The 17,000-nt window shown below is 47.2% G+C and overlaps 5 protein-coding genes across 6 annotated transcripts; 4 read left to right on the forward strand and 1 right to left on the reverse strand.

The window, feature by feature from the left end:
- Positions 1-2,090: 2,090 nt before the first annotated feature.
- Positions 2,091-3,343, forward strand: LOC100825979 (ocs element-binding factor 1). Its single transcript, XM_003579045.4, has one exon. The coding sequence runs from the start codon at positions 2,321-2,323 to the stop codon at positions 2,894-2,896; it is 576 nt and encodes a 191-aa protein (XP_003579093.2). The 5' UTR covers positions 2,091-2,320; the 3' UTR covers positions 2,897-3,343.
- Positions 3,344-5,596: 2,253 nt separating this feature from the next.
- LOC106866769 lies at positions 5,597-7,338 on the forward strand. Of its 2 annotated transcripts, none has more exons than XM_014902566.2 (2): positions 5,597-6,730; positions 6,865-7,338. In XM_014902566.2, exons 1-2 carry the CDS (start codon positions 6,398-6,400, stop codon positions 7,093-7,095), a joined length of 564 nt encoding a protein of 187 aa, XP_014758052.1. In that variant the 5' UTR covers positions 5,597-6,397; the 3' UTR covers positions 7,096-7,338. The 2 variants fall into 2 exon arrangements, with proteins under 2 accessions (XP_014758052.1, XP_014758051.1); XM_014902565.2 differs by having other exon boundaries at positions 5,604-6,767.
- Positions 7,339-7,983: 645 nt separating this feature from the next.
- On the reverse strand, positions 7,984-9,183 carry LOC100826292. Its single transcript, XM_003579046.4, has one exon. It carries the CDS (start codon positions 8,700-8,702, stop codon positions 8,247-8,249), a length of 456 nt encoding a protein of 151 aa, XP_003579094.1. The 5' UTR covers positions 8,703-9,183; the 3' UTR covers positions 7,984-8,246.
- Positions 9,184-11,325: 2,142 nt separating this feature from the next.
- Positions 11,326-12,935, forward strand: LOC100826604 (probable pectinesterase 29). Its single transcript, XM_003579047.3, has 5 exons — positions 11,326-11,599; positions 11,692-11,869; positions 11,992-12,189; positions 12,272-12,510; positions 12,598-12,935. The coding sequence occupies exons 1-5, from the start codon at positions 11,349-11,351 to the stop codon at positions 12,755-12,757; spliced, it is 1,026 nt and encodes a 341-aa protein (XP_003579095.1). The 5' UTR covers positions 11,326-11,348; the 3' UTR covers positions 12,758-12,935.
- Positions 12,936-14,941: 2,006 nt separating this feature from the next.
- On the forward strand, positions 14,942-16,423 carry LOC100826919 (3-oxoacyl-[acyl-carrier-protein] reductase FabG). Its single transcript, XM_010238671.3, has one exon. The coding sequence runs from the start codon at positions 14,942-14,944 to the stop codon at positions 15,881-15,883; it is 942 nt and encodes a 313-aa protein (XP_010236973.2). The 3' UTR covers positions 15,884-16,423.
- Positions 16,424-17,000: the final 577 nt, after the last annotated feature.

A 17,000-nucleotide genomic window follows, 5' to 3' on the forward strand; every position in this document is an offset into this window, starting at 1 on the left:
ACACCTGGCATACCCCTGCCTAACCAAACAAGTAACTTGGATCCCTCCTATCATCCTACAGCAAATTCTTTAGATCTTGTAAAAAGTCACCAAATTAATGAAAGTTGTTCATGCCTGCCTGCCTGCCTTTTCCCACAAATCTTGAGGCACCTCCATGTGGCTGCATGCTCACCAAGTCACCATGCAACTGCAGGTCCGATATATTTGCTCCGTTTTAAAATAAGTGACGTGGATTTATATAAAAATTTATACAATTTCACGTCACTTACTTATTTTAGGACGGGGAGTAAATGGGGAGTAAATTAAATTAATCTAGCTAGCTAGGCTTTACTTTGGAGCTGCACATGCATGCCTCTGTCCAATATACATAGCTCACTGACTATTTTTTTTTAATTCGAATATATGTTGGGCAAGCTCACACTAGGTACAGTCTTTTCATAACTAACTTGCATTTGCTAAAGCATAACAGTGATATGTTAGTACTACTGTTGAGTGGCGCTGTAGCAATTGGTCGTGCATATGCCACCCACTTAGTTTGCTGCAACAGAAGGATGATGCAACTTTGGTACTTAAGTCGGTCTGATAGATTCGGTCGTGTGTACAGCAGCATTATTGTTGCTTTTAGGACCATAAATAGTAGACTAGGACTTGCATGCCTGTAGTACGTAGAGTGTAGGATCGAACAGGCAGATATACAAACTGCTTGCTTGTTCCTGAAGGAATTGTTACACGGTGTGCCACATGCAGCCTACATGTAGTCTCGCCTTAAAATAAAAAGATCTGCCCACAAAAGCTACTTCTTCGGTCCAAAAAATATGCAAGACCAATTTGGAGGTTCACAAGAATCAAAGAAAAATCGTGAATAAAGCGTGTGAAAATTACTCTCTTTTTTCTGGTTTCGCCGATGAAATCCAAGGAATTCGTCTTGTAAGAAGGAGTGATTAAGTTTTTTTTGCGGGTAACAAGGATTAATTAAGTTACGCATGCATGCATCAACGAACAATTAAATCCGAGTCATGAGAAGTTTTTTTGTGGAAGATCGACATGATGTGCAACATATAGCACAGAGTAGGTGTCCTTATATTTCTGAAAATTTCAGATTTAGGGACGACCGGCCTGGCCTTTAATTTTCGAATGGAGGGAGCAGCTAAATTACTCTCTTGAACATATGCACCAATGTTTCTGATATTTAAATTCTGGAATACGAGGACATATTTATTAATCGCCCCTACGCCTTTTGTCTAAAATGATCGATCAGGGCATATATACTTACTTGCAATGCTATGCAACGTTTGGGATGATACGATTCCTTCTAGATGAGAAGAAATGTACGCACTATGCAACTGATAATGATAGATCGATGCTGACCCAGTGGCTAAGCTTAGCTGAGAATATATTTCTGACGTCGCCTAAACTAAACTAATTAAAAGCGCTGGCTGCTAAATCATGCATCTAGCTACCTCGATCGATGAATATAATGCGTCATTGTTGACGAACCCACGGACGTATACATGCATTCACACGATCGAAAGAAAAATCTGGAGAAATTAAAGAAAAGGTTAATTGGTGCTCTGCTCACGATCGTTGTCAGAATGATTAACTAATCAAGCTGTAAAATTAAGCCGGCAGGAGCATTGGCTAGCTAGATTTGGGCCTTGACTTAGTGATTAAGGTTTGGATCGAGCTAGCTAGCTATAGGTAGGTAGCATGTTAGGTAATTGAGTATTTGCAAAAGTCACTCTCGAGTCTCGATCAATGACCACCTTAGTTGCTCAGACCGTCCCGGTCGACGATTCCAAAGTGAAAAATCTTATTTTTATTACTCGGTGATTATATTTTATTCTTTGCTGATCGCTCGATAGAAACAATGATCGATGATGCAGAGTTTCTACGCACGTACACCCCCTAGGTTTCATCTCCATGCAAATCAAGTTAATTAATCCAATTACCCATGCATGCATATATAAGAGAAATGTAATTATACATTATTTAATTGATGAATTAATTAATCAAGCCCTAGCTAGGGATCGTCGTCGATTGATCGAATGTCAGGTCGACAGCTCGCCAGTGTGTATGTGAGCATCTGTTGGCACTAACTTTATTCTTTCCTGTAAAGCAAGAAGAAAAGGGATGTCTGAAAATTAAACAAAGTTTCATCGTCAGTAAGCACTAGCGTAGTATGTGGGAAGGCTGAATTAGGGGCTATAAATAGGGTCGTCCTGCACCTGTCTCCCTCCCTTTTCCCTCTCCCGCCACTCGCACCACACCCACACGTTTCCCAATTACCCTTCTGCCCCTGCCCCTGCCTTGAGCTTCTCCCATGTCTGCCCTGGAAATGCCCGTCCTGCCCCCCTTCTTCCCCGGCCCCGACGACATCGACGCCTTCCTCGCCGACTTGGGCTTCGACGACGACCACGAAGCGCCGACCCCGCCGCCGGCACTCTGCACGTCGCCGGAGGAGGACCAGACCTCGGCGGGCTCGGCCGGAACCGTAGGCGCCGCCACAGACGCCGGAGCCGGGGGCGACAGGGAGCGGCTGCGGCGGCTGCGGCGGCGGATCTCGAACCGGGAGTCGGCGCGGCGGTCGCGGACGCGGAAGCAGCGGCACCTGGAGGAGCAGCGGGCCACGGAGGCGGCTCTCCGGGCCGGGAACCGCGACCTCGCCGCGCGCCTCCGCTCCGCCAGGGCGCGCGCCGCCGCCGCGCACGTCGCCAACGCCAGGCTTCGCTCCGAGGCGCACGCGCTGTCCCGCCGCCTCGCCGCCGCCCGCCGCGCCCTCGCGCTCAGGCTGCAGTACCTCTCCTCCGTCTCCGTCTCCGGCGCCGGCGGGCTGTTCGACATGCAGCAGACTGCTGCTGCTATGCAACAGGATGCGTTCTTCTCTTTTTCCTGTTGACCTGGTCAACCATTCTAGAACTGAACGGAAGAACGAACGAACGGACTGCCAACTGCCCATTGAACGACGAACTAGATCGATCTCACAAACCTAATTAAGTAGAGAAGATAATATATATCCCTCTCCGTTTGGGATAAAATTTGCCGAGGAAAAATGGTTCAGAAATGTTGAAGAGAAATTCATGGCACGCAGCAGCAGCAACAACATGTTTGCAGAAGCAAGCAAAGCATATAATATACTCACTCACTCCTGTTTGGATGGTAGTAGCTGACAAGGCTCGATCGCTCAGGCCGTTGGATCGGGAACGGACGGCCAGGATCGATCGGTCTAGCGTGTTAGGCACTTGTCGCACTCCATCGGAATTTTGCATATATGCTTTTGTGTGCCCAAGTACTGATTGATTAATTCTTCTGTCGTTGAATTGAATGGATGTCCTTTTCGAACCAAGGCTCTACTTACATGCCATATTATGAGTGTCTGCGGGTGTTTGGTTGCAAGTCGCCGTCGTCGACACGCCGAAAGCGTAGATGCTCCAGGAACCCATGCGGTTTACGTCTCTCTACTATCGGTCGCGCTTTCCGCTCGATGCCGTTTCTTTCTTCGTTTGAGAGAAGATTCCCCTGCTAGGATGCCCTTGGAAGGAGGATCGAATCTTGACCGTCCGTCCATGCTGGGCTCGAGCGAGTCCTCCTCCTCGTCGGCCTGGCCCAGGCCGGATTTCGGACACTACCAAATGCCTTTTCTTTCCGGTGCTTCTCGTTTCGGCCCACACGGGCTAGCTAATCGGTTTGGTGAACAAACAAAAGGGCCTTTGGGCAGGACAATTCCGGCCCGGCCCAGACCAGTCTTCCTGAGCAGACAAATCAGGCCCAACCCTTCCTGTAAGAAAAAGAAGTTACAGTGCCCCTGTTCAGAGTTTTTTCTTCCACTACCACCAGTATCTGGAGCGTGCAGTCTGAAACCCTGCCCGGTGGCTATGCTCTAATGTCTACTAATGCAGTTTGCACAGGAGCTGTTGATGGGGGGCAGCAATTTTTGAAAAACTGCATGCAACAGCCGCCAACGTTTTGAATAACCAATAAATTCAGACAGTCACTGTTGCAAAGGGCAGACACTAGTTATAGATATTCAGGGCAGCAGCCATGGCCACCCTGCACTGCACAAGAGAAAGGCATTTTTCCTCCCTCAATGGAGGGAGACACCAATTAAGGACTCTTCTTCGCACCTTTTGCTCTAAATGCAGCAGTCGCAAGAGCACCTCTCTGTCACCGTTGCAGCTCTAGTCTCACAGGCCAGCTTAGCTAGCTTTGATGCATGCATATGGCATTGGCATGGCATGGCCTGTCGCTAATCTTCTGAAACTGACGAGGCTTGGCTTTGCTTGGATGGATCTTTGGCAGGGTGGAAAGCTGCCTGAGGAGTCTGCAGTGCAGTGCAAGCTAAAGGGAGGGGAGCCATGGAGCCCATCTCCTGCAAACCTTTTGCTTCGTGCTCCCTTGCAGATAAAATAGATGCATGCACACAGTCCCCTCCTCATGAATGAATGAATGAGCGATTTTGTTGTACAATTTTCAGTTACTCTTTCGATATTGGTTCATTTCATTTTGTACTCACTCATAATTAAGCTGATTTTTTTTCCAAGGGTTAAGTCTGTGGTCTATGCTACCATTGAAAAAAGGAATTGGATGGGAATTATTTTCTTACCGGTGATCGATGTCTTGCGGATCGATTTTTCTGTGTGTTAGCTTTCCTAATAAAAAGACCCCATAATCTACTTAATTAGGAAAAAATAATCAAACAATGACTTGGCACGAAATTCGATTTTATTCACTCTAAATAACATGATTGTTGTTGGATACAATATATGAGAAGCATGCATCGGTCATACTCATCTATCCTGGACCTAAAGACCGTGCCAGAGGTTCCCAAAACCAGTTTGACCCTCAGGGAATGGTACCGTGGACGTCTCGAGCTGGAGGTTGAACCCAAGCCACGCAAACTCCACCTGCACCCTCATGCCGTACACCTTGGTTAGGGATCCCGACTGGATAACTCCGCCGACGGCTTTGTCGTACCGAATTTGTATTGCTTGCCGGCAACCGGGACAGAGCCCCCCCCGGTTGCAGGACGTCATACACTGTTGGTGCGGAGGAGGCAGCATGGAGGATGGAAGCCAGGAGGAGATGCTGAATGGCCATGGCTGTTACCGAGCACAAAGTATACAATTATACGAATATGACCGATGAGATTGTGAATGGAGGAGACCTTGGCCGTTTATATATAGGCAGCCAAGACAAGTCATAGAAGAAGAAGAAAAAAATCTCAAATTTTATTTGCATCGATTTTTCCTAATTAACATTCCATAAAGCGTTGGTCAAAACAGGCTAAATGTACCACCCAATTGATTAAGCGTCCCATGAAAACGTCCCTGATTAAGCGTCCCATAAAAACGTTGGTCAAAACAGGTTAGATGTACCACGCACCAAGAGGAAAAATTGGTTCATTTGAGGGCTCGTGGTGAACTTTGTGATGTACCTTCCAGTCTAGAATTTGACCATGCATGCCTGCTACGTATTGACAAAACAAGCCCCTGAAAACTTCACATCCAGGACAAAAATTCAAGCAGCTGAATTGGGCCCAAGAAAATTAGAAAACGAGCCCCTGAAAACTTCACATCCAGTATACTGTACCCTGCACATGAAGCCTTGCTCTGGATCTACTCTGTATGTCCTAAACAAAGGCTTTTTACACATACACTAGGATCTGCTGAATCTTCTCTGCTGCCCCTGTGTGCTGCATTTCCTTTCCATTTACTTCACCATTGGATCCTTCTGCTTGGCACTGCGTCCATTTCTATTCATAATTCTCCTCAAAGGTTGACTCACTCAAGTAAAATAAAGGCCTGCCTGAACTTAATTACTGAAACCATGGTGTGGCTTTGCTGCTGACCTGCACACAAGTGTCATTTTTAAAGTGCCACCTTGCTAGCACTTGAGAAAACAACATCAGCATCAGCATCAGATCAAATCCTTTCTCATTTTCTTCAGTTTATTTTCTCACATGCAGCAAATTGCAGGAGATGACTTGACTCCTCCACCTTTCCACCACTATTCATCAACTACCTATAGTAGGAGGGGACCTTCTTCTTCTTGTTGTTGTTCATCCCTCTCTCTTTCTTACACTCACTTTTGTTTTGTCAGTCCAAGCTTCAACAATTGAGTACTTTTTGTGAGGCCCAGTAGTGTCTGTAATTGCAGCAGTGCCCTACCATTCTCTGCTTTACTTTTCTAGAAGGAGAAGAAGAAGAAGCAGAGGAGGAGGAGACATCTTGAGCTTTTGCATAAGCACCGATCGCCATCCAGAGCTCCATGTCCCAATTGCACACACAGACACACAAAAGCTCAGCATTAACAGGAGCTCTGCTGCTAGCCACAATAGCAAAATAAGCAGAGCTCAGCTGCTCTGCTTTCTGTTTGCTGGAGGTCTGGGTCGTCGTCGTTGATGGCGGGCGGCTGCTACGGCAGGAGGAGGCTCTCGGAGCTGCTCCAGGAGCAGCAGGAGCCGTTCCTCTTCCTCCTACCTCTCCACGGCCACGGCGGCGGCGAGGCGCCGTGCTGCTCTGCGCTGGGCAGGGCCGCGAGGAGGGCGCTGCGACCCGGCTACGGCTGCTTCCCCTGCGGCCGGCGGGAGAAGTTCCGCCGGCTTCCGCGCGGCGGCGACAATGGCGGCCCCAGCGACGACGACGACGAATTGGGCGGCGGCGATGGCGCGAGGCAGCAGCTCAGCCCGGTGTCCGTCCTGGACGTGCTGCAGTACGACTCCGACTCCGACGAGGAACCGACATCGTCGTCGTCCCCGCCGCTCAGCAGCTGTAATTCTTCTTCCCCATTACCAAGAAATTAAATGTCCATAATTCATTCATTAATTTGCCGAATTTTCTAACTCTGCATCTTGGATTCTTGACACAGGGGAGGATGATGATGACGATGAGAAGGGGTCAACGGCGTCAGGGAGCTCGCCACCGCCGGCCGAGCAGCGCGAAGACCTCACGCCCGCCAAGACCGTCGCGCGCGAAGCCATGGCCGCGCTGGTGGAGCTCGAGCTGTCGTCCGGGTCAACAAGGCGGCAATGGCGGCGGCGGCAGCGTCTCTGGGAAGAAGACGAAGAAGAGAGCGAGGCGGAGGAGGCGTCGCGGGTAGGGGAGAGCATCGAGGCCATGATCTTCGAGGAGATCCGAGCGGAGGCCGTGCGCGACATGATCGATTTCCGGCTGTAAATTTGGGGCCATGCCCAGGCGCAGCACCTTGCTGCAGACGATTTCTTCAGGTCTAATGTCTTGTCTGAATCCTGTTACAAAGCAACACCTCATCTCTGATGACAAACTTCCTTCTCTGTCGTCAGGCCTTGTCTGAAAAGAAATGCATACAGATCCTTGTCTGAAACTTCCTTTTCTTCTTCTTCTTACTGACATGTTGGGACATGGGAGTGCCTTGCAACCCGAATAAAACCACACTCCGGCATACAAGATGTTTGAGTGATATTGACCCGGCCGAATGGGAAAACAAAAATGCAGACATAGTAGTAGTAGAAGATCTTGATTCCTTGGAACTTGGCCAGGTAAAATTAGATTGTTTTTCCCTATAAAAAAACTAGATTGTTAAGGCTTTGAATGGTGAATGCTGCTGTATTTTGGTGTCTTACTCTGTCAGTTGTTTCAGACACAAACCTGAACTGCACTTGTTGAACAGCTGCAGTTCTACTCCTGACCGGGTCACCTTAACTTGCAGCACCAATCAGTGAGCGGTTCGTAATCAACGCAAACACAAGAAACAATACAAGTACCGCCTAGCTAAATAAATCATAACAATATTACAAGGCTGCATCAAGCTCTTTATCTGTCTGTCAGGTTGGCACTGACACCGAATTACTCCTCCGATGCAATGCAGGCCAGACCGCCAGAGTGAGTCAACGTCAAGGCAAATCTATCACAGGTACCAAATTAACTAAGAAGATTCCTCCAGAGAGTCAGAGAGAGTAATATGCAAGCATTTTGCATAATAATCTCTGAACCAAGAAGAAAAAAAAGATGAAGAGCTAGTATTGCTGCGAATCTCTTTCAGAGCAGAAAGAACTGAATTGAACTGAAGCTTCAGTTTCTTCATCACACAGACAGAAGACACACGCATACAAAGTGTGTTTGATTACTCTGAACTCTGCAACTTGGTTCTTCTTCTAATCACCAAATTTAACTGTCACACGTCCTTAACCAAACACTAGCTAGCTAGAAACCATAACAGCGAAGAAGAAATACTAATCAGGATTTAGGAGGTAGTAATCAATCAATCAAGATTCAAGCGTCGTCTCTAGGGTCAAGCTCAGGCAGCTTAACCAGCCTCACCATGCTCTCCTCCACCACCCCATTGGACGTCGACCTCTTGCACGACAGCCCGAGCCCAAGCCCGAGCCTGGCCCACCCGGACCGCCGGCTCTGTGTGCCCTTCGTCTCCAGCGCCATCTTCGTCCTCCTCTGGCAACCGCCGCCGCCGCTCTTGGTGCAGGCCAGGTAGGCCGCCAGGAACGGGTCCTCCTCCGGCCGGACAGCCCTTGAGAAGCTCATCCTCGTCGCCGCCGGCCGGCCCGGCGGCGGCGGCACCGAGAGTACCCGCGCCACCGGCGGCTTCTTCAGGCTCTCCGGCGCCGCCGGTTGCTTCCGCGCCATGGCCGTCTCGTGCTCCCACGAGAAAACCTTTTGCACGCCGGCGACTGGCGGCGGCACGGCCACGGCCACTGCTGCTTCTTGCCCCATGCAGAACAAATTATGAAATTAATCAAGTCCTGGCCTTGGATCACCTTGGTCGATTGATTAATACTCCGAATCAACGGTTTCTTTCTTGCTCCCTTGTCGACCGGTGGGCTTCTTGGCGTGAGAAAGAAGAGGAAGACGAAGAAGAAGGAGGTGGTGCTTAAGCTTAACTGAGAGTATTTCAACAAGTGGAAGAGGGAGAGGAAGAGGCCGGCTTTGTTGGGTCGATCATGAATGGATCATGCACAGGGGCATGCCAAACGTGTGTGCGTGGGGGCAAATTAATGGAGATTATGCTCCATCAAACTCTAGCGGTTATGCTTTTCATTAGGTTATTATCCTCCATGCCTTGTTGTATATATACAGTACGTATGGATGGAGGCAAAACGGCTCAGCGACCGTATTCTACTCACGTACGTATGGCCGTATAAATCTAAAGATTTTTACTACGGAGTAGTAGTTGATTGATTATGGTATTAAAAGTCCAATGAAGAAAATGTATTCAACAGGGGGCAAATTAAGGGATTCATGGTTGGAGTTAAGTGCAGGGAATTGCATGTTTGGTAGGGTAGATTTGGTCGATGGTCTTTAACAGTGATGGCTTATAGCTTGACCATGAGTATTTACTGCATATTTTTTCTTGTTATGGGTTACCCTAATTTGTATTTATCAGTTTTTGGAACCTTCCTAGTAAGCAGTATATAAGCAGCTTAGTGCAATGCTAACACAACAACCGTCAAAGCACAGTCCATGACTTCCATGTGTCAAATTCTTGACACATATAGAATTTAATTATAGACAAACGAGAACTTGATTAGAGACAAACTAGAACTTGATTAGAGACAAAATTTTGTTCCTTCACACATGTGTTCGGTTGCTGCAGGAAAGAAGAAACTTCGAAGAAAGATCAACATTAAGTATTGGGAAATTAAATTATGCATTCATACCCACGGTTAGTAGCTAGGAGTTGGAGAATCCTTGTCATGTGTTTGAAGGGACATGAGAAAATGCCAAGCCTGAGACATTGACTGCTAATTGCGTATCCAAAAGGATGAGCAGGAAAGCTACAAACTATAAAATACGTACTCCCAAATGATTATGTGCACAATGATACGTACTTTTCATTATTTGGAATGTTCATTAATTGTTTCAGAGATTTTAAGCTTGTAAAAACAATTCATGTAGAGTAGCTACCAGCTAGAAGGAGTGTCCTTGGTAATTTTTTACTCTAGAGAAATTCACTTTTTTTTAGGGAAGAAATTCACTTATTTCATCATTGTGTAGATGGTTTGGCTCAGGCATATTAGCCATAACCTATTTAGCCAGTCACCAATTTGGCTATTAATTAGTATTTGCACTTGACTATTCCAACGATATGTGATTAAGGTAGCCTTGCATTATTGCTGGATGCATTTTTTCTCCTTCTAGTATCCGAGCTGAGATCGTGAACTTGCTGAATTGGAATGTTGACTATTCTTGTTCAACAAAACAGATGTTCTAAATTGTGACTGAAAGTGAAGGCATGTATTTTTAATTAGCTCGGAGTTAACTTTGCAGGCCCCTGTGCCATATCTTAATTCCTAAAAAAAATATGCATAAACTCAGTCAAAAGGACATCTTAGCCCTCAGTGAATATTGGAAAAGTTGATGACATAATTAAAGTACCAATGAGAATTACAAGTGTATACTCAAATTTTAGTCCCATGAACTACAATGGGACTAAATGGAAAGAGACCCCACATTTTCAAAAAAGAGGAAAAGAGTCGTCGAGAATCTATGCATTTCATTCGACTTGAGTCATGGGTTTTTGCGTGTTTGTGAGCTTCTGCCTTTCTAGCGTGTTTCTAAAAAAAATTAAGAGGTGTTGTCAAAGCTAAACTTCAAACACATCCTATACATGAAAAGAGAGAGCGGACGTTTAAACAAAAATGCACTTGTTATGCCTATTTTTTGCTTCCATAATTGACCAATGAACCCGAAATGACTAAGTCCGGGAGGGTCCAGAATGCTTCTAGACTCACCCGGAGTCAACCTGGCCGGAATGATATGGAAAAATGTCTTACTTGCCACACAAAAAATGTCCGGAATTGCCGGTGGATCAGAATAATCCATAATGATTTTAGACTAAACAAACGGAGCCTAAGTCCGGGAGGGTTGCGAAGAGCTTGTGGACTCTCCCCAAGTTTGGAATGATTCTCGAAACATTTCGGATGACCAGAATTCCGGACGACATGGATTGAGAATAATAGGCAGATTTTCTGCGGCTGCACATGCTCAGAATGGATAGTTATTTTCAGCGATGAAGTATCCACAAAAACAAATGGAACCTCCGTGTACTCATATAAGGCAAGGACACAATCCGACAGGAAATAGGAAGATATCACTAGCTATTAGCACTGTGCCGTGCGCTTATAGAAATGTGGGATTTGGAATCAATTATTACTTACTAAAATCAGACTAATTAATCATCCACCCACCTAGAGTTTTAAATAGGAATGCTACCTTTCCAAACACATCAATCTTATTTTTCAAGTAAAATGATTATTCTTAATCGACTTTGCTCGACGCCATGGTCTTATTTCGTATATAAATCACCAATCACTTGTCGTCTCTTCCACATTTTTGAGAAGTAATAATAGAGAGATCGACATGGCAACAAAGCTTCGGCTAGAGCTGCTGGCTGTCTTGTCCATGGCCGCCATCGGAATTGGAGTGCTAGATTTCATGGCCATCATCACGCCTCAACATTGCTACGCTGCAGGGACGACGACAGTCGTGAGACATATCTACATCAGCCAGAACAAGCCTGCTGACTTCAACTCCATCCAGAAAGCCATCGACTCCATTCCTGTGGGCAACAACCAGTGGATCCGGCTTCACATCGCCGCCGGTGTTTACCAGTAATCAACCAACGCTTTCATCTAATTCCATACCTTTCTATGCATCTTGCTTTGGATGTATTTATGATGGGTACCTGCATATATGCATGAAGTGAGAAGGTGAAGGTGCCTCAGAACAAAAGCTACATCCTGCTTGAAGGCGAGGGGAGGGATCAGACGGTCATCGAATGGGGTGACCACGCCGGCAACAATGGAGACACCGATACCGCCAACTCGGCGACGTTCGCCTCTTACGCCGACGACTCCATGGCTCGATACATCACCTTCAAGGTCAGCTGACTGCTGATGATCAATTTCTTGCTCACCATGGATCATTCACTAGTGCATGATCAGAGATTTATTAATTCCAGCCTTTACGCAAGTCTCTATTAACATACATTGCTCTATTGCAGAACTCACACGATGGAGTCAAGAACATGGGGCCTGCGTTGGCTGCTCTGGTGTCCGGAGACCGGTCGTCCTTCCACGACTGCAGCTTCATCAGTGTACAGGACACGCTGAGTGATCTGGCAGGGAGGCACTACTACGAGAACTGCTACATCGAGGGCTCCGTAGACTTCATCTTCGGCAACGCTCAGTCCATCTTTCAGGTGCAAAATTGCATATGCCCCCAATATATGTGTGTATCATGGTTTGTGGATGAGGAATCTGAGTTTGTACATAAAATTATAGGGGTGCGAGGTTTCGACGGGGAAGTCATCGGTGCGACAGGGGTTCATCACGGCGCAGGGACGCGAAAGCGAGGAAAAGGACACCGGCTTCGTGTTCAAGTCGTGCAAGGTGGGCGGCGTCACGCCGGTGTACCTAGGGCGCGCATGGTCTGCCTACGCCAGGGTCATCTTCTACCGAACCGACATGTCCAACATCATAGTCAGCCGGGGCTGGGATGCCTGGAACTCCGTTGGCAATGAGTGAGCTCAAAACTGATCATTTGATAACAACCATTGCACATCAGCATTGCTTAATTGGTGATTAATTTGTTTGGTGTTGCTCTACAGGAGCAAGATGATGATGGTGGAGTCCGAATGCACGGGTCCGGGGTCCAACCGGACAGGGCGGGTGCCATGGAGCAAGGAGTTGCGCCCCGATAAAATCTCTAGGTTCCTCGACTTGTCCTATATCTCGGCAGACGGCTGGCTCGACGCACAACCACGCTAGCTAGCTAGTTACTTCAGCAGGCTAGCTATATATAGGATGTGGTAATGAGATTATTACACGCAGGATATATATATAGTTATATATACATATATGCACATACCAATGATCATGTGGCAGAGACTAGGATGCATGTATGTATCAAAAGTTTGCTACATTCTTCATGTATGCAGCCAAATAAATAAAAGTGACAGTGTGAAGGAGTGAAAGAATATTGGCAAAACTAATAGTGTTAACTTAAAAAAAACATTTTTACGAAATGTGAGTGTTCGGTCTCAACAATGTGATTGATATCAATGGCATGTGTTGCACCCACGATGATTTCTTGGAAAAGAATGTTTTGGGGGATCAGAAGTTGAGGCATTTTATTTACTCTTTTTTTTAATGGTGTTTTAATTGACACATAGTATATATTAGGCCAGTGGCGTGTCACTGAATTGTTTGATCAGCGAGATATTTTTTGCTCTCAAACTTATATGATTCATTCATTTTTGTTGGTCTGGTGGCTAATATTAGTATTAACTTAATTTAGGATGTAAGATGGCCTCAAAGGTTTTAGGGCTAGTATGGGGCTTTGCACTTGTACAAATACGGAAGTGAGTTATAGCATCATTAAAACACAAAGGTAAATAAGACAGTAAAAACAATGCTAATTACTACTTAATACTCTATTATTTATGTTTCCAATTTGGTTTAGCACCATGCTAATAACTTCTGAATTCAGATAAAAGTGCGTCTTTTGGAAAAGGGTGGATAATAAGGCTGGGTTGTTGGCAAGGTAGGATCTTATCTATTGAGGGGGACAATGTTTTGGTTAATTTCAGTCCAAGTAGTATTCGGTTGTACATGATGTCCTTCTATGAGATAACAGTGGAGGTTCGAAAAAGAATGGACTTCTATCGCGCAAGGATGCTTTGGCGGGAAGAAGCGGGAGTTAGGAAATATCATTTAGTGACTTGTACAAAAATTGCCAGCTAAAAGAAGGAGGAGGTTTGGTGGTCTTGGATCTGTATGTCATGAACCAAGCTTTGTTGGGCAAGTGGGTCTGGAAATTGGAGAATAGTTCTGGCCTATGGCAGGAATTGTAACATTCCAGATACATGGGAGAAAATGTACATAGGAGGTGTTAAGTAGAGAGCTGGGTTACTGCATATAAAGATAACTTTCAAAGCTTTTGTAAAAAGAATTGTTGGTGATGGGCAAAGCACTCGTTTTTGGGAAGTTTTGTGACATGTGACCCGTTTGAATTATCTGATCAGAAGGACGAATTGTCTCTGTCAGAAAACTGCCAATTTGCGGTCAGTTCGTTCTATAGGAAACTGACGTGGCATAATGTAACATTTCCTCACAAATTTCTCTGGAAGATTATAATTCCTTTGAAGATTGGTATCCTTTTAGGCTTGTGGTGCACGAGAGTATTCTGAATAAAGATGTTTTGAACGTCAAGGTTGGAAGGGTGATTCTAGGTGTCAATTTTGTGGACAGGAGGACACGATGGACCACTTGTTTACCGAGAGCTCTTCAAGGAGAGACTAAAAAAGTTGTTATGGTTGTGACTTGAGAGAGATTGGTAAGTCTGGCGATCGTCTGACGGGGAAACAGAGATGCGGTTGGCTGGAGCTTTGGCCAGCACAGGTGCTTGTGTGTTTGATGGTTGATGTTGAAGTGCTGATCTGGAGCTTCGTTTGCTGTAGATTCTTGGTGTTGAAGAGCAGATGCTGTTTGTGAATTTAGCCTTTGTTCTGTCCTATATTGATCTTGTTTGGCTCCAGATCGATCGCTGTTGTTACATCACAATCTGAAGAATCGATCAATTATTCAGAAGTTTCTTGTCCTGTCTGTCAGCTGTTTGCTGCATGTATGCACGCACACTACACCAGCTTCAGTAATCCTGAATCTGACAGGTACACTGCTGAGTGAGTATATATGCTGAGAGATCAGATGAGATCAGATGTGTGTATACGTGGAGTTTGATCGGTTTCACCATGGCCGGCCGGAGCTCCCAAGAAGAAGTGAAGAAGAAGCTAGCTAGGCACCAACAGCAAGAGCTAGCCGCAGCCCGCATATGCTCTCTGCATATTCTCTTGTCGACGGACTCTCCAATTAAGCTCCACTGCGTTTGCCATGATCCATAATCGATCCCTATATAAATCACACACGATCACTAATTTCATGATCCATCCATCCATGGCTACCGTCAACGAAGACGATGACGGCGGCGGCAAAGCTAAAGCCGCCGCTGCCGCCGGAGTCGGCGACGATGGCGCGCCGGTGGTGCTGATCACGGGGTGCGCCAAGGGCGGCATCGGCTACGAGTACTGCGTCGCCTTCTCCGCCCTCGGCTGCCGCGTCATCGCCACCGACATCCCCGCCCACATCCCAGACCTCACCTCCGACTCCACCTCCGCTGCGGCCGCCGTCGAGGTCCTCCCGCTCGACGTCACCTCCGACGCGAGCGTCACCGCCGCCGTGTCGCAGATCCTGGCCACCCACGGCCGCATCGACGTGCTCGTCAACAACGCCGGCATCGGCTGCACGGGCCCACTCGCCGAGCTCGGCGGCGAATCCGTCCGCCGCGCCATGGACGTCAACTTCCACGGCCAGCTCCGGCTCATCCACGCCGTGGCTCCCCACATGGCGGCCCGCCGCACCGGCCGCATCGCGAACGTGGGGAGCGTGGTGGGGACCGCCGCGACGCCGTGGGCGGGCGGGTACTGCGCGTCCAAGGCGGCGGTCCACGCCGCCACGGACGCGCTCCGGCTCGAGCTGGCCCCGTTCGGGGTGCGCGTCGTCAAGGTCGTCCCCGGCGCCGTCCGGTCCGGGCTCGGCCACGCCAACGCCGCCCAGATGTCCGCCGGTGCCGGAGACGGAGGACAGAAGAACAGGTGGGGGATGTATGGGGATTTTGCGGCGGCGATCGAGGAGAGGGCGACGGCGTCGCAGGGGAAAGGGACGATGGAGGCGGCCGTGTTCGCGAGGCACGTGGCGAGGAAGGTCATGAGCGCGCGGCCGCCGCGGGAGGTGGTGTACGGGAGCATGACGGTGCTCTTCGCGGTGCTGGCGGCGGCGCCTGTGTGGGCGCGCGACCGGTTCTTTGCCCGCCGCTTCGGGCTCAACAGGACGGTCTGACGAGTTTTTTTTTTTGAGCGAAAGACGGTCTGACGAGCGACGAGCTCTCTGTGTTCTTTGGGGAAGAAGAAGAAGACGAGGACGAACCAAGTCTGTTATGGGCCGTTTGTTACCTGCGAAGACTGTTTGGGCCGGGCTGTTGTTATATGGGCTTGATGAGTTGAGTTGTATTCTGTGGTCTGTACGCGGAATGCCCGTTTTCAATATTGAGTGGCCTGAGCTACTTAACTGGCTTCAGTCGCTCGAAAAAGGAAAAAAAGAAACTTACCGGCTTGAGTTTCTTGGAAATTGAAAGCCCTGAATGAACATTTTGAAAGGCGAAAAGTAAGCAGGAGAGTTTGGAATCATCGCCACAGAAAAAGAAGACCCAGAAGAAGACGAGGAGAAGAGACACAATGTAGGCAAAAAGCAGCTTGTTTTTTGTTACTGTAAGTCGAGAACTATGGCCTTTTTTTTAAATTCCCGGTCCCTATCGGATAATAAAGATGTGGCTGACTCTTATCTAGCTAGGGAAAAAAAGCAAGAACTGCTGTTTCTCTAGCCTGGAGAATATATACTGTACAAGAAAGTTTGTGAAAAAAAAAGAGCGCGACGTGCATGATAGAAACCAGAAACCGGACGGTGCCTACTGCCCTGCCTCGCATCGATGGAGACGTTCTTAATTAGGAGCTGAAAATTAAGGAAAGAAACATTTGAGCTCTGCTGTTGGTTCATTTTACATATACATACAACAGCGTGCAATATTCACCAACAGGAATTTCTTTCTTTTTCTAGTGGGGATGAGGGACCAGCTAGCAAGACTGCACGTGTCCACTCCTTTTTTTTCTCCTTGTTCTCTCATCCACCGGAGAGAAACGTCATGCATGGACTCTCATTAACTAATCGAATCAGCCGTCGCTCTCTTCTTCTTCTTCTTCTTCGTCGTCGTCGATCGACCTGGGTCTGGGTATTTAGCTGATCAGCTGCTCCTGGAAGAAAATAACATAATTACTCCCTCCGATCCTAAATTGTTGTCAAAATATTACATGTATTTAGACGCTTTTTAAAAATAGATACATCCATATTTAACAAATTTGAGTCAAGAATTTAGAATCAGATAGAGTAAACGAGAAGCACA

The sequence above is a fragment of the Brachypodium distachyon genome, chromosome 4, assembly GCF_000005505.3.
Source record: "Brachypodium distachyon strain Bd21 chromosome 4, Brachypodium_distachyon_v3.0, whole genome shotgun sequence".
Taxonomy (NCBI): Eukaryota; Viridiplantae; Streptophyta; class Magnoliopsida; order Poales; family Poaceae; genus Brachypodium; species Brachypodium distachyon.

Coding starts and splice junctions, on each gene's coding strand:
- LOC100825979 (XM_003579045.4), top strand. CDS start 2,321: ATGTCTGCCCTGGAAATGCCCGTCCTGCCCCCCTTCTTCCCCGGCCCC.
- LOC106866769 (XM_014902565.2), top strand. CDS start 6,398: ATGGCGGGCGGCTGCTACGGCAGGAGGAGGCTCTCGGAGCTGCTCCAG. Junction 6,768..6,864: donor GTCCCCGCCGCTCAGCAGCT/GTAATTCTTCTT, acceptor TTCTTGACACAG/GGGAGGATGATGATGACGAT.
- LOC100826292 (XM_003579046.4), bottom strand. CDS start 8,702: ATGGGGCAAGAAGCAGCAGTGGCCGTGGCCGTGCCGCCGCCAGTCGCC.
- LOC100826604 (XM_003579047.3), top strand. CDS start 11,349: ATGGCAACAAAGCTTCGGCTAGAGCTGCTGGCTGTCTTGTCCATGGCC. Junction 11,600..11,691: donor ATCGCCGCCGGTGTTTACCA/GTAATCAACCAA, acceptor ATATGCATGAAG/TGAGAAGGTGAAGGTGCCTC. Junction 12,190..12,271: donor ACGCTCAGTCCATCTTTCAG/GTGCAAAATTGC, acceptor ATAAAATTATAG/GGGTGCGAGGTTTCGACGGG.
- LOC100826919 (XM_010238671.3), top strand. CDS start 14,942: ATGGCTACCGTCAACGAAGACGATGACGGCGGCGGCAAAGCTAAAGCC.